The sequence below is a fragment of the Cetorhinus maximus genome, chromosome X (genome assembly GCF_964194155.1).
Source record: "Cetorhinus maximus chromosome X, sCetMax3.hap1.1, whole genome shotgun sequence".
Classification (NCBI taxonomy): Eukaryota; Metazoa; Chordata; class Chondrichthyes; order Lamniformes; family Cetorhinidae; genus Cetorhinus; species Cetorhinus maximus.
This window is the reverse complement of record NC_135917.1, coordinates 725001-749518: the sequence shown is the minus strand read 5'-3', so window position 1 is coordinate 749518 and position 24518 is coordinate 725001. Positions and strand designations below refer to the sequence as shown.

Here is a 24518-nt window from a genome sequence, read left to right as displayed (position 1 = left end):
AATCATTTCATCAATGAAATCTATTTGAAAATGAACCAATGTTTTTCATTTAGTGAGAACTGGCAGTGATTGATGTGGAAGCCAGTGACACCATTAATTAAAGTATCCCTGTGCTGGAGCACATGCTATTTATTATGTATGCCCTAAGTCTAAGATAATGGAACTTTAAACAGTAAAGGAGCTGTGTGCGAAATTGTACCATCTGCGTTCCTGCTTAATCGTTATTAATGCTCATCAAAAACATGTTTTATGGATGTCAAAGGTACTTTTGGTCTCATTACATTTAACAGTGTTAATGAATTAATGTGGTAACTTACCAATTAAACCATTAATTACAGGTCAGAGAGGACAAAAATAAATGCAGAAATGGTTTTACATCTCTTTTTTGATATCAGTTTGCTATTAAGGCCACATTTGAAATAGGCTTTGACACTCTCTCCTCAGTAAAACATTCAGTCATAAATCTGCCCCCTGTATTCCACTATATCTGACAATGGAGTGAATTAGGGCACCGATTGCACTAACCAACATTTTGGGATGAAGAATAAAAACAGGGAACACTAAAGATAGAAACAGAAATGATAAAAGCTGGAAATCTGAAAGAAAAATGGCAAATTCTGGAAACAGGGTATTTGTGGAGAGAACAAAGAGATTATTGCTTTTACTTGAGACCTTTCATCAGAACTGAACATTATATAAAATCTTATTTTGTAGTATGTTATTGCCATTGATATGTATTACTCTCATATATCAGGGTTTCAGCTTTGCCTCCATTGGTAGCACTCTTATCTCAAGTCAGAAGCTCTGCATTCAGGTACCACTCCAGGGACTTGAACATAATATCCAGGTTGACAGCCCCAGTGTTGAGGGAATGTTGCAATATTGGAGGGGCAGTACTCAGGGAGCGCTGCACTGTCAGAGAAGCAGTACTGAGGGAGTGCTGCACTGTTGGAGGGTCAGTTCTGAGGGAGTGCTGCACTGTTTTAGGTCAGTACTGAGGGAGTGCCGCATTGTGGGAGGGTCAGTACTGAGGGAATGCTGCATTGTTTTAGGTTACTACAGAGGGAGTGCCGTATTGTGGGAGGGTCAGTACTGAGGGAATGCTGCACTGTCTTAGGTCAGTACTGAGGGAGCGCTGCATTGTGGAAGGGTCAGTACTGAGGGAAAGCTGCACTGTTTTAGGTCAGTACTGAGGGAGTGCCGCATTGTAGGAGGGTCAGTACTGAGGGAATGCTGCACTGTTGGAGGTGCAGTATTGAGGGAACGCCACACTGTTAGAAGGATGGTACTGAGGGAACACAGCACTTTTGGAGGTGCCACCTTTCCGATGAGGCATTAAATCCAGGCCCTCTTTGAGGCCTTTGAAGTCGCCTGCCCAGAAAATATTCTATGCCCTTGCTTCCCTCAGTTTCCTTCAAATGATATTCAATATGAAGGAATCCTGATTCATCAGTTAAGGGGCAGTAGATAGTAATTAGCATTGATTTTAAAATTGTCATCCTTGTTTTCAAATCCCTCCATAGTCTTATCCCTCCCTGTCTTTATAACCTCCTCCAGCCCCTACAACCCTCCAAGCAAGAGATGCACGGTCACAGAGGGGAGACTTTGGCCTGATGAGACAGAGACTGAATGAGTATATTTGGGAATTTGGTTCAAAGTGAGAACTCGGTGCATAGGGGAAAGAGGTGCTTTAGGTAAGATTTATTGCAAGAAGTAAAGAGTGCTGAGATTAAATAAAATAAAGTTCCAAGTGTCTATTGCAGACTTTATTTTTAAAAAACTCATTCATAAAAGCTGAGTTAGAGGGCAGGACTTTTAAATGCCTTGATAGCTTGCCAGCTCCCTTTGACAGTTCATCTTGATACCTTTGACAGTTGTTTTTGACAATTCCAATGAGCTTTACAGTTCCAATGAGTTTACATACTTTTTACACACATTCATGCCTACTTTTAGCAATCCCAAAGGGCACCTGACCTCCCCCAAGGTGTCCCAGGACCATATCCAAAGGGTACTTTACTTCTCCAAAAGGGTACCCTGTCTATCCAAATGAATCCACAAAGTTCAAACCTACTCCTATCCAGTCTAAACTGCACACGTCAGGTTTCAGACACCTCTCACACCAAAATCACATGAGGGGAGGCAACTGCTGATTTCTATGGGCAGCTACCTCTGCGAAATGCAGATGCGCAAATCCTGACCTAGGCCCATTCCTGGCCCCATGAAAATGGTAGGTGCTGTGTTCAGGGACGGGCCTTCTGGATTCGGGCCTCTTCAGCTATTTTCACCATGGGGGAGAGGCTGTCTGTCATAGTGAAAATCTAGGCCTAAGTCTTGATTTCAACACAGTTAGGATGCATAGAGAAGGAAGTAGGTGTAGGAAAGAGTATTTGCAGCTTACAAGCAATGAGAGGTAAGTTTAAAGAAACAGTATCTATAGAGAATAGAAAGGCTGATTGATAATCACTTTGCACCTTTGACTCAGAAACCCTTAATTTGGGGTTATTGATCATCTTAGTAACATATTACCTTTAGCCCTAATGATCAGAGAGGGCAGCGATGATCTCTAGAAAGGTTATTTCCACCTGGCTTTCCTTCTAGAACATGTTTTTAAAATTCATTCATGGGATGTGGGCTTCGATGCTGGGCCAGCATTTATTACCCATCTCTAGTTGTCCTTCAGAAGGTGGTGAGCTGCCTTCTTGAACCGCTGCAGTCCATGTGGTGTAGGGAGGGAGTGCCAGGATTTTGACCCAGACAATGAGTCAGTCTTGTTTCAATGTGTTTGAATAATTTTATTGAAAATGTGGGCTTACCATCTGGAGATATTAATTTGGGTTTTCATGTCAAGAAAGTAGACTGAGCTCTGGAATACACAGTGACAGGACAGCTGATTTTTAAAAAATGAAATTATTTATTGCGCTCTATTTGCACTTCTATGGCTGTTGGAGTTGGACCCTGAAGAAAGAGGCTGAGAGGAGGATAACAGCTTTTGAAATGTGGGTATGGTGGAGGATTCTCAGAATCAGTGGGATGGACAGAAAGACAAATGAATGGGTTAGATCAAGAGTTCAGGAATCAAAAGGGTTGCCAAGTGCCGTTAGAGAGAGAAAGATAGGCAAGTACGGACATTGGAAACAAAGACCCAACAACCTTGTCCGAGCAACAAAATTGAGAGTAAAAACAGAAGAGGAAGAAGAAAAATCGAATGGATAACCTTGAGACGTGGACTGAGGGAGGCTTGAAGAAAGCCAGAGAAGAAGCAAGACGATACCAACAGCCCAACTAAGGCTGTGGTGAAAACGAATAAACAAAGAAACTTATTCCAATTTGGTTTTCCAAAGACCACCTGCTGCCTTGCTTCTACATATAACCATCATGGTGCAGTGTGCTAGTGTCCAACCACGGACTCCTGGGCCACCAGTTGAGCTACGCTGTAGGGAGCTGCCTGAAGGAGTCAAAGGAATAGTCATCCTCAGGCTGTTTTTGTATACCTCTTGCAAAGTGGCACAGGCACAGACCTGGGAGCAGGTGTTGCATTCCCGCCTACAGCAGATCACTACCACTTAGGAGGACAGGGGCAGCAGACAGATGGGAACACCGCTGCCTGAAAATTCCCCTCCAAGCCACTCACCGTCCTGACTTGGAAATATATCGCTGTTCCTTCACTCTCGCCGGATCAGAATCCTGGCACTCCCCACCAATGTGCCCCCAACAGTTTGTTGGTGTATATGACCACGCACAGCGGCATGTAGGCCGGTACACAGCCTGCATGGTACCGTCCAGGCCGCCGCATGGCCACACACACAGACACCCACACAGACAGACACACACACACACACACACACCTACCTTAGTGGAAACATTGCCCCCTCCCTAACAGCACTGCGTGAGTACCATCACTGACTGCGTGGACTGCAGCAGATCAAGAAGGCAGCTCACTATCATCTTCTGAAGGACAATTAGGGATGGACAATAAGTGCTGTGTAGATGCCAATGCTATATCCAACCTGCTAGTGCTTGTTGCTGATGGTAGAAAGAAAGATTTGCATTTATATAGCATCTTTCACTGCCTCAGGATGTCTCAAAGCATTTTACACTTTAAAAGTACTTCACTGGTTGTAGTAAACACTGCAGCCATTTTGTACAAAGCAAGCTCCCATAAGCAGCAATATGATAAAGAACCAGATAATCTGCTTTTGTGAAGTGGGTTGACAGATGGATATTGGCCAGGATACCAGGGAGAACTTCCCTGTTCTACTTTAAAATAGTGGCCATGGGATCTGTTACACTCACCCTGAGAGGGCAGATGGGACCTCGGTTTAATGTTTCATTTGAAAGACAACACCTCCGCCAGTGCAGCACTGCCCCTCCAGCAGTGCAATGCTCCCTCAGTACTGCCCCTCTGACTTGGAGCACTCCCTCAACAGTATTGCCCCATGACAGTGCGGTGCTCCCTCAGTACTGCCACTCCAACAGTGCACTGCTCCCTCAGTACCAACCCTCTGACAATGCAGCGCTCCCTCCATACTAACCCTCCGACACTACTGGCACTGGTGTCAACCTGGATTATGCGCTGGAGTGGGGGCTTGAATCCACAAACTTCTGTCTCAGAGGTGAGAAAAGTCACCAACTGAGCCATGAGTAGGTGCCTGAAATGGGATGATGTTCCATTCTGTGGTATTAACATCTTTCACCTTGATGAGCAAAGAATGCACAATAAAAGACTTATTTATGTATGAAGTGGGCTGGGGTGAGTGCTGCTGCATTCCTATCAGATGTAGCTAGCAGATTTGGCAACTTCCTGCCAATGCCTTGAATACCTGGCAAAGTGAGGCAGTTTCCATTTAACAGCTGAATGTGTATCTTCATCCGATCTTCACACCTGCAGCTGTTGAATTATTACATTATTTTTCATATAGTTTGCAACTTCAGACAATGTTTTCCACTGACAGCAGAATGTCTGTCTGGAGCGGAATATCCCTCACACTGTTATACAGGAAGAAGAGATCATTTGTTCCCACAAGCCTGTTCCGACATTTAGTTAGATCATGGCTAATCTGTCTCTCAACCCCATTTACCCACCTTTGCTCCATTTCCTTTGATACTCTTACCCAACAAAAATCTATTCATGTCAGCTGTGACTCAGTTGTTAGCACTCTTACCTCTGAGTCATAAATTCTGGGTTCAGGTCCTACTCCAGGACTTGAACAAAAAAAAAATCAAGGCTGACATTCCAGTGCAGTACTGAGGGAATGCTACACTGTTGGAGATGCTGCCTTTCAGATGAGATTTGAAACCGAGGTCCCATCTGCCTGATTGGATGGACGTAAAAGATCCTATGGCACTATGTTTAAGAAGAGCAGGGGAGCTCTCCTCTGGTGTCATGACCAATATTTATCCCTCAACCAACATCACTGAAGCAGATTATCTGGTCATTATCACATTGCTGTTTGTGGGAGTTTGCTGTGCGCAAATTGGTTGTTGTGTTCCCCACATTACAACAGCAACTACACTGTAAAAAAAACTTAATTGGCTGTAAAGCACTTTGAGATGTCCAGTGGTCAGGAAAAACACTACATTAATGCAAGTCTTTCTTTCGGTCCTCAAAGCTCCAATTGACCCCCAGCATCCACAGATGGTTAGGGGATAGAGTTCCAGATTTCCACTACCCTTTGTGTCTGAAAAAGCACATCCCAATTTCGCTCTGAAATGGCCTAGCTCTAATTTAAAAACGATACCCCCTTGTTCTGGATTCCCCCATCATCAGACATTGTTTCTCTACACAAAATCTCTCTCTAATAATTTTAAACACCTCGATTAGATCACGCTTTAATCAGGTAATCTCAAGGAAATACAAGCCAAGTTTATGCAACCAAAGAAGTTCTGAAGAAGGGTCATACGGACTCGAAATGTTAACTCTGTTTCTCTCTCCACAGATGCTGTCAGACCTGCTGAGTTTTTCCAGCATTTTCTGTTTTTATTTATACAACCTGTCCTGTCTGTAGTGGAGGAGTCCTAATCTCCCCGTACTGAAATATCCATTTCTGAATGTTTTTAAAATTAAAAACAATGGTTTCAGACCATCCAAAAATCTAGATGTTGGATGTACTTTACCTATTTGGTGAAAAGTTAAGTTGTGCTCTAGTAACTTTGGGAATTTACAAGGGTTAGAACCATTCCCTTTCACTTTGGTGTTCTGGGGTGAAATCTCTGGGATGATCCCAGAGTGGAATGACTTGGAGTGAGATAACTCATAGAGTTCCTAGTAGGTGTATGGGAACTACACATGGCCATTTGGATGGCTTGCATGGACGTGGTGCAGTAGAGTTGCTCTTCTGAGGTTAGGCACCTTCCGGAGCAGCTATGACAAAGCTTCATGGTACCTCCAACAACGGTGCACCATGGGATTGTTTAATGTTAGCTTCTATCAGCAATTTTCCACTTTCCCATCTCACCCGTTGTTGTTAAGGAAAGCTTAGTTCATACTCTAGCCATGGAGAGTTAGGGAAAAATGGAGAAGAAATTGTGTACAGGCCAATCTCACATCCACCCTGGAAGCTAGTTTGAGAGCAGTATTGGTAGAGACCAGGTAGCAGGGCACCTTCCTGCCACTCTTGATTGTGGAGTGATGCATGTTATGACATGAAGGGGAGAAAAGACAAGCCAAGTCAAGGGGGGGGACAGCAGGTTGCCAATGGCAGGGTGTGCACAAAGAGTGCATGTTTTGAATTCTATAGAGTAACCTTTAGTTGCTGAGAGTGAGTGGAGTCAGCAATCTGCTCCCTATACTGCTTCAGAACTGATTATTAAAAAGTGTGTGAGGAGGAGCTGGATCTATTTGCCCTCTGAATCTTCTCTGCATGGGGAAGAAAAGCTCAGTATGTCCCCCTGATATGGAATCACAAAAAAAACTGCATCCCACAGCCTGTGAGGCTCATGAGCATTGAAATGCTGTGATATTAGGGTGCTCATCTCTAGTAAGCCCATCACTTAATTCCCATCTTGCATCAGATCAGGCAAGGAAATTCCCTTGCAGCCTGCTTCTGATGGAACTCCTGTGAGAAGAGACTTACGGGCACCTCTGGGAAGATCAAGTGGTGATGACAGGTCTGAGAGGAGATATCCCTGTCAAATAAATAACTGCATTCTCTGAACGAGAAGCCAAACATAACAGAACACCCAGGGAGTTGTCCAACTGTTGCGTCTGCACTGTCTGCAACATGATTTAAGTACATTGGAAAAATGTAGACCATTTCATCAAAGCAGATGCTAAAATATTTTAACTGTGTTTCCTTAAACAGAGCCAAGAGATGCGAATCTTTCAAGACACTTTGTGTGGAATCAGCTCACAGTCCGAGTATTTGAAGAATTGTTTTCTGTTCACCATAAGTGATCCTCTGCTGCCCCAATCCTCACTCGCACCAAGGATGATACCAGAACTGAGAGGTTATAACTATCGGGAAAGACTGAACAGGCAGAAAAGAGAAGGCTGAGGGTCGACCTCATAGAGGTCTCGAAGGTAATGAAAGGGTTCAGTAGGATAAACGCAGAGAAGATGTTTCCATTTGTGGGGAAGACCAGAACTAGGGGCCGTGAATGTAAGACAGTCACTAATAAATCCAATTGGGGAATTCGGGAGAAATTTCTTTACCCAGAGAGTGGGGAGAATGTTGAAGTGAGGGGAAGCTGGATTAACATGAGGGAGGGAAGAATAAGAGGTTACGGTGATGGGGGTGAGATGAAAAGGGTAGGAGGAAGCTCGTGTGGAGCAAAAACACTGTTATGGATCAAGTGAAGCAAATGGCCTGTTTCAGTGCTGTTAATACTTTGTTCACCCATCTCTTCAATGGACACTGACCCACATTGGCTCCCAGTCCACCAACACCTCGAATTTAAAATTTCCATCTTTGTGTATAGATTCCTCCATTGCCTCTTTGCCCCCTCCTTACCTCTGTAGCATTCTCCAGCCTCTACAACTCTCATTGATTCCAGTGACTGTGTAGACAAATTGCAAATGGGAGCTGATATTGAAAAATATGGAAATACATAGGGATTGAGATTTTTCACTGAATCCTGATTTGCCTGATCAATATCTTAACGTAAAACATGTCTGTCAAAGGCCAGAACATAACATAAATATATTGAAGAAGATCTGGGCTCCAGCCTTGCCTTATTCTTCTGTGGGTAACTAATACACTTAGCAAAATAAGAGCTGGAAACTGCTGCTTTAAGCTTTTGGGCTCAGACAGACTTGTTGCAAAAATTAGAACTAATTTTGTTTGGCAAAAGTTACGATAATAGGAGCAGATTAAAGTTCAGCCAAGTGACCCTCAACTTGTTAGGTTTTACCACCAGTCCAGGTGTCCAGTGCATGGTGAAGATTCCAGTTGGTGTTACAGGGAGGACCAAGAGCCTAGATTTTCTACTGTTTCTATTTGAGTTGGTTAAAAACAGGTTCTTGTGCATCTAATTTTCCAAGCTCAGCTCATTATTAAAATTAAGCACAGTTTTTGGTGTGAAGGAGAAGAGTGCAGGGAGTACACTCATGGTGGCAGTGGATTAAAGGGTGGGGGATAATTAACAGAGAATGCGGATGGCGGGGGGGGTGGAAAGATTCAGAAGGCAACTTAGCCCATTAGCGGCCTCTGGCAAGGCACACAGGATTTGGAGGTGGAAAGCATCAGTGAAGGGAAAGATGTCAGTTGTGACTCAGAGGCTAGTGCTCTCGCTTCTGAGTCAGGGGGTTGTGGGTTTGAGTCCCACTCCAGCAACTTGAGCACAAAATCCAGGCTTATGCCCACCATGTAGTACTGAGGGTGCACCGCACTGTTGCAGCATTAGTACTGAGGAGTGCTGCACTGTCGGAGGGTCAGTACTGAGGGAGCGCCGCACTGTTGGAGGGTCAGTGCTGAGGGAGCGCCGCACTGTCGGAGGGTCAGCGCTGAGGGAGCGCCGCACTGTCGGAGGGTCAGTGCTGAGGGAGCGCCGCACTGTTGGAGGGTCAGTAATGAGGGAGTGCCGCACTGTCGGAGGGTCAGTACTGAGGAATTGCCGCACTGTTGGAGGGTAAGTACTGAGTGAGCACCGCACCTTTGGAGGGTCAGTACTGAGGGAGCGCCGCACTGTCGGAGGGTCAGTAATGAGGGAGTGCCGCACTGTCGGAGGGTCAGCACTGAGGGATCACCGCACTGTCGGAGGTACTGTCCTTTGGATGAGTTGTTAACCTGAGGCCCCTTCTGCCCTCTCAGGTGAACGTAAATGTTCTCATGACATTATTTCAAAGTAGGGCAGGGTAGTTTCCCCGGTGTCCTGGGGCCAATATTTATCCCACAACCATCATCATTAAACCAGATTAAATGGTCATTACCATATTGCTGTTAGCGGGAGTTTGCTGTGCACAAATTGTCTGCTGCATTTCCACATGACCACAATGATTACATTTTTAAAATATTTCATTGGCTGTAAAGCGACTTTGAATATCCTACGGTCATGAAGGGTGCTATGGAAATGTATTTTTTTTCTTTCCAAGGTGCCACACAGGCACATGACAGAGCAGATTCCTGTTTGAAGGCTGCTGAAGTGGAGGTAAAGCTGCATGAGGCAGGTGTGAGGAGCATTGCCCTTTGTCCTCATCCATGGCACTGTCACTGTAGGTCAGTTTTGCAGCATACATGCAAGGAGGTGAAGCCAAGTTTCCCTGGAGCTGAACTGAGCTTCACTCTCACTGGCAGTGCCAGCCCTGTACTGCATGGTAGCCATGGCTCTGCATCAGTTTATAATGACTTAGAGCCCATCAAGAAAGTTTCTCATCGTCATTGTCAGAAACATGTGCCAGGACCTGCAGATCTAGTTGCTGCCAACTGATTAGCCAGTTGTTCCTCACCTTGGCACGCCTCCCTTAATGCACTGCCACTGAAATCATGATATGCGACAACTGGGGGGAACATCCAACATTGCGCTTAGTCAAGTGTTCCCATACCATGGGTGCCATTGCTCTGCTTGTCCCACTTTTCTTGGGAAATAGCAGCCTCCACACGCTCTAATCGACTGTCAAAGTGAGGCACCTCTGTCTGCAGACCCTGCTATGTAGGAGCTGGTGGGGGTGCCCATAGTACCTCTTGTGCATTCCTCTGTCTGACATCCCTCGAATGTCTTGCTCTTCTTCCAAATGCCCCAGATCAGTGGATTCTCATTGGGAAACAGTGACAAGCATTTTTTTGGATTTATTGGATTCTTGCTGGTTAAGGCTCACATAGGATTAAAATTGGTTACAATAGCTGTTTCTGCAGGCTGCAGAGAACACATATCCCAGACTGGTTAATCTGTATGTGCTCATTGCAGCCATGGCCCTTGAATGAAGGCCCCTCCAAGAGATAAATCAAAATGATTGGAACGGATCTACGGGCTAGGTTATACATTCAAATACAAGCATCCTGTGGGGCTATTTTATAATGCATGTTTGTTTGACAACTGCATTTGTGTGGGCACACAATATTTTGAATCCTGCAAATGGCTGGCCACCTAATCTATAACAAGGACTTACGTTTATCTAGCGCTTTTAACAGAGACCATCTCAAGACATTTCACAGGGACATGAACAAAAAAAATGGATGCCGGACCAAAGAACGATATTGGGTGAGAGTAGCAAAAATTTGAATGGGTGAGAGTAGCAAAAATTTGGATGGGTAGGTTCTAAAGGGCATCTTTAGGGTGGATGGTAGAGAGTCAGAGAGGTTTAGGGAGGGAATTTCAGAGCTCACGGCCTAGGCAGCTGAAGGCACAGCTGCCAATGGTGGAGCGAAGGGAATCAAGGCATGTTCAAGAGGCCAGAATTACATGAGTGCAGAGATTGGGGATACGGGTGTTGTAAGGGTTGGTGGGTTAGAAATAGGGCAGCTTCAAAGGACATGGGGATGGGAGTTTGAAATATGAGGTGTTGTGGGATTATAACAAACCCAAACCAGCTTAATGTTGAGCCTGTACAGTAATTGAAATAATTTGTTTTAAGGCATTTCCCCCCCTCCAAAACTGCACCTTTCTGACCCCATTTGTGGACTGGGTAAAAGGTGCCAATTTCTGGGTGGCCCAGGTCGGTGGGAGCTCGGATTCTCACCCCCTCAAGCTGGTACCACATCTACCTGGCACCACATCTACCCGGCACCACATCTACCCGGTACCACATCTACCCGGCACCACATCTACCCGGTACCACATCTACCCGGTACCACATCTACCCGGTACCACATCTACCCGGTACCACATCTACCCGGTACCACATCTACCCGGTACCACATCTACCTGGTACCATATCTACCTGGTACCACATCTACCTGGCACCATATCTACCTGGTACCACATCTACCTGGTACCATATCTACCTGGTACCATATCTACCTGGTACCACATCTACCTGGTACCATATCTACCTGGTACCATATCTACCTGGTACCATATCTAGCCGGTACCACATCTACCTGGTACCATATCTACCTGGTACCACATCTACCCGGTACCATATTTACCTGGTACCACATCTACCTGGTACCATATCTACCCGGTACCACATCTACCCGGTACCATATCTACCTGGTACCACATCTACCCGGTACCATATCTACCCGGTACCACATCTACCCGGTACCATATCTACCTGGTACCACATCTACCTGGTACCATATCTACCCGGTACCACATCTACCCGGTACCATATCTACCTGGTACCACATCTACCTGGTACCATATCTACCCGGTACCACATCTACCCGGTACCATATCTACCTGGTACCACATCTACCTGGTACCATATCTACCTGGTACCATATCTACCTGGTACCATGGCAGCACCAGAAACTATGAAATAAACTGTTGCTTTTTTTAAAAAAAATCAAAACTTGATTTTCAATTTTTGTCACTCAACATAAAAATTAGAAACTAACAATCGCCGCCTTGAAACAGGAGAGGGAATATGTTGTGGTTTAACCTGTGTATTTTCTGTTGGCTTCGGTTTTTTTTCCCCCCGGAGCTTCTCGTTCCCGTCAGGCGAATCGTTGCTAACCGCCGTGCAACCTATAGTGATAGTCGGGTGGGTGGGTGGGTGCAGCAGGTGATTGACGTTGGGGGCAGCCAATCACAGGGCGAACCGAGCTCGATCAGCCAAACAGCAGCTGAGGTAGGCGGACTTGGCGGTGACAGGTTAGGTTGAGCAGTGGAGGCCTTCCTGATCGTAGTTGAAGAAGCTGGTGAGTGAGGGGGTTTGTTATTGGTTTCAGTGTGGGGTTAAAATGCTTTTGAAGATGTAATTCTCCGTTTGGTTTTAATTAAGCAGATAAGTTAAATGTTAACAGGCCCTTTTTACTGCCATTTGCTTTAAAGGGACAGGCTTCCGGCCAGCACTGAGAAAACAGTCAATTCCACCTCGCCCTCTTCTACTTATTTTCTTTTATTTTCTGTAAAAACAAGTCGATGAGCATTTTAAGAAATGTTTGGTCCTCACTAGCAACTTATTTCAGCGGTGGTAGGGATTTTCCTGGCGGATGATGTACTTTGCCTGTTGCTTTAAAGGGATTTCCTAACAAAATGCCAAACGCTTTTTAGAAGGTGCAGGAGAATATTTTTTGATGGTGTTGTAATGTCAACTGACACTGTTCACCTATTCTTTTGGTCAGTTGACCAGGGTGTCTGACCTTTCCCTGCAGGGACCAAGCTCATAAAACTTGGGTGAAGGTTGGTAACAGTCAATGATTTGGAGACTCCAACTACACCTAGGGAAAGATTAAACAGGTAAAAACCACGTAAGTCAGAGTGCCCCTGCTGCTTGTTCAACTATAAATCTACCTTATGGAGCTGGGTGGATTTCTGCAAGCTGGCTGCTGAGTTTTCAATAGTGCCCTGAGCTACTGTGGAGCTAGTTGGCTCAGGTATCAGACCACTGAGTCTGCCATAGAGATCATGAATTCCATTGCTAATGGTGTTATCTTGATCCCAAAGAGATCCCACCTGTCCCTCCTCCAAGGAGGATCCAATTTCAAACAAAGAGAAGAACTTGTCGGCTACCTTTTCACCCCTTAAAGAATGTTTGATTGATCTTAAACCCTGTGGTATGCACAAACTAACTGTATCACCGTGCAGTTGATTTTACTGCTTCTCCACATGCTTGAATCCCACAAAAGATCTTGCAAAATCAGCTAATTCGATGATATTACCTTGGCCCATTTGTGGAATCTGTGACGTGGTGAGGTGCCTTTTGATGTTTCATTTAAACAGCCTGTATTTATATAACAGCTTTAACATAGTAAAACGTTCCAAGGCACTTCACAGGAGCAATTATCAGAGAAAAAATTGACATTAGGAGTAGGGAAGATGGCCAATAACTTGGTTAACAAGGTAGGCCAGAAGGGTTGGCTTAAAGTTGGAGAGAAAGAGGGGTTTAGGGAGGGAACTCCAGAGCTTAGGTCCAAGGCAGCTGGGAGCACAGGGAGGGTGGGGGGGAGAATGGGACTGGTGCAAGTTAGGATACAGGCAGCAAAGTTTTGGATGAGCTCAAGTTTATAGAGGGTAGAAGGTGGAGCTGGTCAGAAGAGCAAATTATTTCTGTTCAACACTTTTCACCTGCATGTTTTCTGACACAGCCTATCCTTCCCTGTCCCCTATCATTAACCGTCTCCTGCCTCATAGCAGCAAGGACACAGGAGGAAAAAGTCCAGGTTCAAACTTTGCCACCAACAGGAAGTACAATGTCACCTTAAAAAATAAAGATGCACCAATTCCTGCTTCACTGCTTGACATGAATTAAGGCAGGAGTGCATAAGCCCTGATTTAAATGAGGCAATGGTGGAAAACCTGGGGTAGCTCTGCTCTGTGCACCAATAGCGCAAAATGGACCTGGCAAAATGCGCAAATGGTACAAATGCACCTGGAGGTCAATTTCATCCCGACTGTGGCAGTCTTGCGTTGTCTGGAATGAGGCCGCCAAGCCCATTTCACACTGGACGTACAATATTTTTGGTATCTCCTCGCCTCAGTGTGGCTGTGATCAGGAGTTCACCATGCAGCTGTATTCATGAAGCTTGAACACCTCTCGTGTATTGGTACCTCCCCTCCTCACTGAGCCACGAGGCGGGGTCGGGGATCAGTGCAGGGAGAGGAACTCTGCTTTCAAAACAGTAAGCAGTACATAATATGAATGGCACCCTTTCCATTTCAGCCATGGATGAGTGGGTAGCACTCTTGCCTCTGAGTCAGAAAGCTGTGGCTTCAAGGCCCATTCTGGAGACGTGAGCACAAAAATAAGCCTGATACTCCCAGTGCAGTACTGAGGGAGTGCTGCACTGTTGAAAGGTTAATACTGAGGGGGCGCTGCACTGTTGGAATGCCGCCTTTTGGATGAGATGTTAATCTGAGGCCCCTGCCTGTCTTCTCGGGTGGATATATAAGGTCCCACGGCCGCTATTTTGAAGAAGAGCAGGGAGCAGTTCTCCCTGGTTTCCTGGGACCAACATTTATCATTAAAATAAACAGATTTAATAGTCGGCTGTCCCATTGCTGTCAGTGGAGTCTTGCTGTGCGCAAATTGACTGGCTAGATAAGTGCAAGGTTCTATTTGCTGTTCCAATATGTCAGCTTTGCATTATAAGTCTTAGAAGTAGTGCAAATACTGGCTTTGGGTGGAACCTGACTAATAACCTTTACTCTCCCTGTGTGCAATACCTGAAAAAACTATGCTTAACTTTTACTATTTCTGTTTTTGGGTAAACTGTATCATTCTGCTTTACCCGGTTATGCAGACAGATGCCAGCAGCTATAAGTGGAGGAAAGAGAATGAGGGCCACTTTCTTTTTTGAACTTTCCCCTTCTTTAAAGTAGGAGACAGGATGAATGTTGGTGTCGCTCACAGTGAGGTTAATCCAAACACCCGGATAATGAACAGCCGGGGAATCTGGCTGGCCTACCTCATTTTAGTCGGAATCCTCCATGTCGTCCTGCTGAGCATTCCATTCTTCAGCATTCCTGTGGTGTGGACTCTCACTCATGTCATCCACAACTCGGTGAGTCATGGAGATTGGGCGGGGGTGGGATTGGTGGGCAGGGTGGTGGGGAGACAAAAATTCACACTTTTAAATGGCTGCCACCATCCCGCACAGTCATGTTGTGAAAACTGACCCCAGTTATGGATGGGTGAAAGAAAAGCAGCCAGGGCACCACTTGACCATTATCTAGTGATCCCTGGTGGAAAGTGCAAGCGTGTGTGAATGTTGGGTAAAAACAGGATTAAGCTTGCCTGTGATTTCCCTCCCACATCATGACCTATGTTTGCACATGAAGGATGTGATAATGGCATGGGAACCCTGCTGATCTTTTCCTCTGCATTGTTTGCCATTGCATTCACATTTAAATACTTGGATTCCTATTGTTGCTGTCAAATTTCATTGTGTGATTTGCTGCCCATTTTCCCCTCTTTAAGTGCACTAACTGGGATACTATTTCCCCAGGTCCCATCCACCTTCTGCCACTGGCTATTCTTCAAAAGTGACCCAAGGCAGCTAGTGCCAGGGAACTGTCCCACTGTGGCAATACAGCTGAGCCCAAACCCATCTTCATCCAATTGGATCTTGTGACTATCTTCTCTTAAACAGTGGAGCATACCGCTTGGTGCAGTCACCCAATGACCATTGCTGAGCTGCAGCTCTCCTTGATTTTTCATTTTGTCCTACAGCTTATTCCCAAAATGACCAGAACAGAAAACAGTTAGCCCCCATTTCCTGAAGGGTTGGGTGGGGAGGGCATTTATTTACCCTTCACCATGAGGCAGAGAGAGTCCCAGTGTTTAAGTGTATTTGACAGGATGTGAACTACTCAGTTTACTATGTATTCAAGAAATCAGAGAGAGGGGCAGTGTTGGAAAAGCACACAGTGAGAGAGATGGAGGTGAAGAGATGGGAATTCAGTTATTACTGGAAATTTCACTGATAGGGACACTACAGACTGAAAATTCCTGAATGTAACTAAACAGATCCCTGTTGTCCAAGACACACACTTTCAGTATAATTTTATTTTCAAAGTAAGCACTCCCTGTTTGGACTTGCACCTGCTCTAGGCTGAATTTTGAAAAATTAATTCATGGGATGTGGGCATCGCTGGCAAGGGCAGCATGTAATGCTCCTCTGTAACTGCCCTGGAGGAGTGACGGTGAGCTGCCTTCTTGAACTACTGTAGTCCATGTAGAATGCCCTACTCCCTGATCATGCTCCTGGAAGAGGGGACTATCCTGTCTTAATCCTTCTCTGCACTCTGCACACCCCTCCCCTCCCCACCAGGAGGCACTGCAAAGGCACTCAAGTGTTCCCCTATTTAGTGCAGCTCAGAGCAGAGCAGTGGATCTAACCCATATCTCTCTGCCTCAGGCCAATGCCAGAGCAGTAATCATCATGGCACTGATGATTATAGAAGGCTTGTTTTTATTTTGGCCAGGTGACCTGGACTGCACACTCATGGACTGACCCATTGAACCTGAGCACAGGTTGGCAAGAGTTAATGATCCTTTGATCATAACACATTCGTCACCAAGGTAAATTATAGGGATTAGTATATTCTCAACAGTTAGCATTAAATAAAAACCAAAAACCTAGAAATTCTTTTGATGTCAATGGACTAACACAATGTGTGGGTATGATATTGTACTTGGGTGTTAACTATTTACAACTGGTTAAAATCTTTGCTACAATTAGCATAGGGCTGTCAGTGTATGTTCCTGACACGACTTTCTAGCCTAAAGCCTAGGTTTTTAAACCACAAGATCTTCACATGGAAGACATTGCATATGGATCCTTAATTCCTTCAGCAAGAATAACATGAAAAAGATGGAGACAGACCTACAGGCTCCAGCTGTGCTGAATATCCCCTGGGTTGCTCTGAGGTAGTTCCATAATTGCTGATGGCCTCTCCATTTAACAAAATTGCAACGGTCTTGGTCAGCACCAAGTGATGTACCAAGTCTCTGTTTGTAGGCAATGTATTGGTTTCTACACACGGTTAAAGGAACACCGTTTGAGACTCCAGACCAGGGCAAGGCACGATTGCTTACACACTGGGAGCAAATGGATTATGGGATCCAGTTTACATCTTCACGGAAGTTTCTCACCATCACTCCAATAATTCTGTAAGTCCAGGTTCTTTTTTCAGTACAACTGCTTTATTTGTTAAAACAAAAACAAAATCTGGAACTTTTTTGTGGCAGAAGAGGGAAGAAGGAAACTAACCAGTGGGCTCCAAGTTATTAATAGGCAGTCAGCCGTGGCTCAGTGGGTAGCACTCTTGCTTCTGGAGTCAGAAGGTTATGAGTTCAAGCCATACTTGACCAACATTAGCACAAAAGTCAAGGCCGACACTCCGACTGCAGGACTGAGGGAATGCTGCACTGTCAGAGGGCCAGCACTGAGAGAGCGCTGCACTGTTGGAAGGTTTGGAGGGATGGTACTGAGGGAATGTCACACTGTTGGAGGGTCAGTACTGAGGGAGTGCTGAACTATCGGAGGGTCAGTACTGAGGGAGCACCGTACTGTCGGAGGGTCAATACTGAGGGAGCGCTGCACTGTCAGAGGGTCAGAGCTGAGGGAGCGCTGCACTGTCAGAGGGTCAGAGCTGAGGGAGTGCTGCACTGTAAGAAGGGTAATACTGAGGGAGCGCCGCACTGTCAGAGGACTGGTGCTGAGGGAGCGCCGCACTGTCGGAGGGTCAATACTGAGGGAGCGCCGCACTGTCGGAGGGTCAGAGCTGAGGGAGCGCCGCACTGTCGGAGGGTCAATACTGAGGGAGCGCCGCACTGTCGGAAGGTCAGTGCTGAGGGAGCGCCGTACTGTCGGAGGGTTAATACTGAGGGAGCGCCGCACTGTCGGAGGGTCAGTGCTGAGGGAGCGCCGTACTGTCGGAGGGTTAATACTGAGGGAGCGCCGCACTGTCGGAGGGTCAGTGCTGAGGGAGCGCCGCACCGTCGAAGGGTCGATGCTGAGGGAGTGTTGCATTGTCAAAGGTGCTGTCTTTTGGATGAGACGTTAAACTGAGGCCCTATCTGCCCTCTGAGGTGGATATAAAAGACCCTGTGGCCACGATTCGAAGAGCAGGGGTGGGGAGTTATCCCCAGTCTCCTGGGGCAAATACTTATTCCTCAACCCACATCACTAAAACAGACTATCTGGTCATTATCATGTAGCTGTTTGTGTGATCTTGCTGAGCGCCAATTGGCTGCTGTGTTTCCTACATTACAATAGTGACTACACTTCTAAAGCACTTCATTGGCTGTAAAGCACGCTGGGACATCCTGAGATCATGAAAGATGCTATGAAAATATAAATATATAAATATCACCTCTGTGTATGATAATCTCATGAAGTGTGGTTTTATAATTGATATAGTATCCCCGGGATGGGGAATTCTGCCATGGTTCCTCTTGCTGATCAGTGAGGGTTTGAATGTGTGTATCTTCACATTTCGAATAGCCTGTCACACCTGATGTAGTTTTCTTCGGTGCTGTAAAGCAATCAGTGGATTGCTTTACAGCGGAGGGTCAGAGCTGAGGGAGCGCCGCGCTGTCGGAGGATCAGCGCTGAGGGAGCGCCGCGCTGTCGGAGGATCAGCGCTGAGGGACCGCAGCCCTGTCGCAGGATCAGCGCTGAGGGAGCGCCGCACTATCGGAGGGTCAGCGCTGAGGGAGAGCCGCACTGTCGGAGGGTCAGCGCTGAGGGAGCGCCGCACTGTGGGAGGGTCAGCACTGAGGGAGCGCCGCACTGTCGGAGGGTCAGCGCTGAGGGAGAGCCGCACTGTCGGAGGGTCAGCGCTGAGGGAGCGCCGCACTATCGGAGGATCAGCGCTGAGGGAGCGCCGCACTGTCGGAGGGTCAGCGCTGAGGGAGCGCCGCACTGTCGGAGGGTCAGCGCTGAGGGAGCGCCGCACTGTCGGAGGGTCAGCGCTGAGGGAGCACCGCACTGTCGGAGGGTCAGCGCTGAGGGAGCGCCGCACTGTCGGAGGGTCAGCACTGAGGGAGCGCCACACTGTCGGAGGGTCAGCGCTGAGGGAGCACCGCGCTGTCGGAGGGTCAGTGCTGAGGGAGCGCCGCACTGTCGGAGGGTTGATGCTGAGGGAGTGTTGCGTTGTCAGAGGTGGTGTCTTTTGGATGGCATGTTAAATTGAGGCCCTATCTGCCCTCTGAGGTGGATATAAAAGACCCCATGGCCACGATTCGAAGAGCAGGGGTGGGGAGTTATCCCCAGTCTCCTGGGGCAAATATTTATTCCTCAAGAGCAGAGGTTAAGAGGAAACATAATAGAGGTGTTAAAAATGCTGAGGGGTTTTGATAGAGAAAAGGAGAAACTGCTTCCATTGGCAGGAGCATCGGTAACTAGAGGACCCAGATTTAAGGTGATTGGCAAAAGATCAAGAGGAGGGGATCGAGAGTTTTTTTTAACACAGCGAGTTGTTGTGATGTGGAAGGCGCTGCTGAAAGGGCAGTGGAAGCAGATTCAATAGGAACTTTCAAAAGGGATTTGGATAAATACATGAACAAGAAACATTTTCAGCACTTCCTTAGCCCAACCCTCTGACGGTGTGGCACTCCCTCAGTACTGCACTGGGAATATGACAGAAGGAATATGGGACTAATCCAAAGTGCTGGCACAGGCACAATGGGATGAATGGCCACCTGTGCTGTGTGATTCTACCAATTAGCATTTATTTAAGTGGCAAACAATCGTTAAAACTGTGTTTTCCTTCCAGGTATATGCTGGCAAGTTTCTACACTAAATATAACGTTGTTCATTTCCTGGTGAACACCACATCTTTGCTCACTGCGCTCATTCCCAAACTCCCGCAACTGCATGGTGTCCGAATCTTTGGCATCAACAAGTATTGAATGGGTGCATGACCACTGGGCAAATGCTGAAAGGTGATGCTGCCAGTAGCTCCAAACAGCCTCAGAAAGGGGCCAGCATGACCAATGGGCACAATGTACTGAGACAATGGACAATGAAGGAACTACTGGCACTACCTCTCGAAACATCAACTGTTCTCCTACCTGCGCAAGTGAAAGACTTTGTATGTATGAGTTGTGCTCCTGTGCATAAGCTGCTCGTGTATAATTTTATACTTTTTTTCCTTCTTTGCATTAATTGTACACATATAAAAGAGGTTTATGTCAATGAGGGTGTGGAAGAGTTTTAATGCGTATAAGAATGTAGAACTATGTGTAGAAGTCTGCCCCCTGTCTACATTGCATTGCAAACTCCACCTAACTAAAGACTCAATTAGTCTTTAATAACTTGGAAAGAACTGCTTGACGCAATAATTTATGTAAAATTTCTTCCTCACTCCCACTATGGCATAAGAACCATTTGTTGCCTTTCTATCTGTAACCATGGCAGAGCTGCTGCTTGATCTGATCTGACCTCTCCTTGCAACCTACTCCAGCAATACAGACTGAGCCGGGAGTCAGTCTCATTCCTTTTTCTTTCACTCTACAAAGCTGATTGAGGTTGTGCTATCCTAGCTTTTAAACAACTTTAGAAAGGGTTAAATGCTGTGGTGTGACAATGAGAGGCCCTCAAGTCTGGCATTGCTTGAAATTGCAGCCCTTTAACACTACAGATAAGTAACATTGTGAAATTTCAGCATTTTACCACCTACAGTACTTAACTTAATTAGTCATTCCATAGGTGACAATGCCAAAGCCCAGTGCTAAGCCTATTGCACAACTATGACTATATTGAACCATATAAACCACTGATCCAAGAATTATTCACATTCTAGTTTAGCGCTGTTTAATGGGGAGTTAATTCTAATACTGAGGTTAGTCAGTCTCAACCAGGTCCCTGATACATAAGCCCACAGCATAATTTTGCAATAAAAGCAATCTCACTATAGGTGTCAAGAATGGAAACATTTCACACCTGTGCAGTCAAAGTAATTAGCTCAGTTGAGCATTTCTGAAATTAAGTTATTTCCATGCATTCATTCATTAATGATAGTTCAGTTTGCAGTCACAGTTCTAATACAGTTCCCATTGTGGTTAGCAAGAATGGGCAGAAGCACAAACCAATGCAAAGCCAAACTGAACTCTTTCAACTACTGTACTTCTTGAGGCATTGAACTACAGGTTTCTCACTTTTATAAGCCGCTTACCTACTTAAACACAAGCGTTCATGCAGTTTAACATTACCTACGGTGATTAGTTAACTAAGCATCAACTGTGGCTCAGTGGATAGTATGCTCATCCACAAGTTGAAAGGTTATGGGTTCAAATCCCACTCCAGAGACTTGAGTACAAAAATCTAGAATAACATTCCCCCTGGTACCAGTACTCATGGAGGGCTGAAGTTTTCAAGGTGCCATCTTTCAGATGGAACAATAAACCAAACCCATCTGTCCTCCTTGGTGGATTTGTTAAAGATCCCATGACACTAATTCAATAAAAGAATAAGGGAGTTTTCTCCCAGGTTCTGGTCAACATGTATCCCTCAGCCAATATCACTAAAACAGATTACATCGTCAGTATTATGTTGCTGCTTTTGGGATTGTTACTATGCAGCGACTGCCACAACGCAAGTGATTACTACTAATCGCTTGGTATTGTAGAACTTGAGTGTTGCTGAAAAAAGAGACATGCTGTTGAAGCTTTTCATCTTGCACTCGTTAGGACAAATGCAAGAATGCCAAATTTCAAAGGGAGTAGCAATTTAATACTGCATAAGAAAAGGGGTGTCTGGAGAAAGGAACTTGCCTCCTTTGAATTAAACAAAAACATTTGCTTTTTGGTGCATTCTCCACTCAGCCTTGACCACTCAGTGTCGACTTGCCAACCAATCAGCACCCTTTTCTCATGCATAGATTGTTGCTCCATTTGAAATTTGGCAGTCTTGCATCTGTCCTAATGAGTACAAGATGAAAAGCTTCAACAGCATGTCTCTTTCTCAGCAATACCCAAGTTCTGTATACCAAGTAACTGTACACCTGCGATAGATGCACAACAAAGACCAAACTTGGGATATCAACAACATAGTTCAACAAACAGGTGATTATCTATTGAATGCCTCTGAGCTCTAAGGTTGTGCCAGTGTTCAGTGCCAAGCAGATTGATAATGCTAAAATGAGACATAGTCTCATGTAGAATTATTAAGCTAGGTCATGTCTGCAAAACTCAGAGTGTAATGTCTAATGTTAAATGTGATGTCGCGATTGGACAGCACTTGCTGAACAGTCCCAAATGTGCTAAGAATTACATTGACAACCAATTTAAAATGATCAATTGGCTTGCAATGTGGCTCACTTACGCTTGCTAGAAACTATGCATATTTATACGTAGGGATTTGTTTTCTGCAAGCAAAAGGAACATGACAAAGATTGGCCGGGTGGTTAAGTGAGGTTGAGTGTCTTGGACTACAGGAAGATGTAGACGGGATGGTCAAATGGGCAGATAAGTGGCAGATGGAATTTAACCCTGAAAAGTGTGAGGTGATACACTTTGGAAGGAGTAATTTGACAAGGAAGTATTCAATGAACGGCATGGCACTAGGAAGTTCTGAGGAACAAAGGGACCTTGGCGTGTGTGTCCATAGATCTCTGAAGGCGAAAGGGCATGTTAGTGGGGTGGTGAAAAAGGCATATGAGACACTTGCGTTTATCAATCAAGGCATAGATTACAAAAGTAGGGAGGTCATGTTGGAGTTGTATAGAACCTTGGTGAGGCCACAGCTGGAGTACTGTGTGCAGTTCTAGTCACCACATTATAGGAAGGATGTGATTGCTCTGGATGGGGTGCAGAGGAGATTCACCAGGATGTTGTCTGGGATGAAACATTTAAGTTCTGAAGAGAGGTTGGATAGACTTGGGTTGTTTTCGTTGGAGCAGAGAAGACTGAGGGGCGACCTGATCGAGGTGTACAAGATTATGAGGGGCATGGACAGAGTGGATAGGGAGCAGCTGTTCCCCTTAGTTGAAGGGTCAGTCACAAGGGGGATAAGTTCAAGGTGAGGGGCAGGAGGTTTAGTGGGGATGTGAGGAAAAACTTTTTTACCCAGAGGGTGGTGACGGTCTAGAATGCATTGCCTGGGAGGGTGGTGGGGGCGGGTTGCCTCACATCCTTTAAAAAGCACCTGGATGAGCACTTGGCACGTCATAACATTTAAGGCTATGGGCCAAGTGTTGGTAAATGGGATTAGGTAGGTAGGTCAGGTGTTTCTCACGTGTCGGTGCAGACTCGATGGGCCGAAGGGCCTCTTCTGCACTGTGATTCTGTGACCATGCAGTGTGCCTTTTTTTGAATTAAACAAAAGCATGGGGGGGAACAATAGCTCCATGGCAATGCTGTGACCAATAAGTCACCTTGCCAGCCAAACAGCATCTTTTTCACATGCGTAATTGTTGCTCCCTTTGAAATTTGGCATTGTTGTGTCTGTCCTGATGAGTGCAAGATAAAAAGCTTCGACAGCATGTCTCTTTTTTCAGCAATACACGTGATTATGTTTCATTGGCTGTAAAGCACATTGGGATATCCTGAGATTGTGAAAGATGCTGTAGAAATATAAATTTTTAGATTATGTAAAGAGACTGAATAGTGAATGAGTGATGCCTCAAAATGGAAACTTCCATTCGCTTTACATTACAGTTCTCTCCATGGGCACATTTTGCAATCTAAGCCCCAAAATGAAGCTAGAGAGTACTTTTAATGTGCTTTTATCCTTTCCTTAACTTGTGGCAGCATGACTCAGTTAGTCTTCGGTGTTGGAAGATCCCGTATTCAAGACCCACTTCAGGACTTAAGCATGTGATTTTTAGGCTGGCACTCTAGTGCAATACTGAGGGAGTGCTGCATTGGTGGTTGTGCTGTACTTCAAATGCATTATTGAATTGTAGCCCTATTCTAATGGATGTCATCCCAGAGTACTAGTGGAAGAGGACAGGAAGTTCTCCTGGTAATCATTCCTTGCTCAACAACACCAGACAGATTAACTGGAGTGTTGCTTGTGGAATCTTGCTGTGCGAAACATGGCAATTAGAGTAATTAAACAAATAAACTGAGAGACTTCATGCAGTGGTACAACAATGTTCTTACACTTCCAGACTTTGGGCTTAAACCTAGCCTGTACTGATTAGGTGAAAGCCTGCATGTGTGAATGTGTCAAGTGAAATAGCTAGGGCTAATCTGAAAATGGTCCTGGAGTGAACACATTCACAGCACAGAAACTTTGCAGAATTTTAAATCTTACTCAGCAAATTAAAATAATTTAGAAATCTTTCTAAAATAAAAACACAAAGTGCCGCAAATAGTTAGCAGGTCCAACAGCAACTGAAGGCGGATTGAAGCTGGGATCTTATTCTCACTTTGCATTTATCCAACTGGGGTTATTGAACAGAGACCGGTACAAACATTAGAAGGATTAATTCCAGTATGCGTAACCAAGCCCACCATCTTCAATGCATACAGTTGAACAGCAATCCTGACAAGGTAGACATTTGCCTGCATTAGAGCTTCCACA

At 45.5% G+C, this 24518-nt stretch overlaps 1 protein-coding gene across 6 annotated transcripts in view; it reads left to right on the top strand.

Annotated features, from left to right (window-relative positions):
- Positions 1 to 20186, top strand: part of ormdl2 (ORMDL sphingolipid biosynthesis regulator 2) — a 79220-nt gene extending 59034 nt beyond the window's left edge. Inside the window, exons 1-5 of one of the 6 annotated variants that reach the window (XM_078534773.1) lie at positions 12170 to 12239; positions 12666 to 12780; positions 14863 to 15044; positions 17004 to 17155; positions 19765 to 20186. In XM_078534773.1, the coding sequence (XP_078390899.1) occupies positions 14871 to 15044; positions 17004 to 17155; positions 19765 to 19900 (462 nt within the window). In that variant the 5' untranslated portion in view covers positions 12170 to 12239; positions 12666 to 12780; positions 14863 to 14870 and the 3' untranslated portion in view covers positions 19901 to 20186. Of the gene's footprint in view, positions 1 to 7301; positions 7520 to 12158; positions 12240 to 12665; positions 12781 to 14859; positions 15045 to 17003; positions 17156 to 19764 lie in introns of those variants that run through there. The other 5 variants (XM_078534774.1, XM_078534777.1, XM_078534775.1 and 2 more) reach the window with 5 other exon arrangements.
- The last annotated feature ends 4332 nt before the right edge of the window (positions 20187 to 24518 follow it).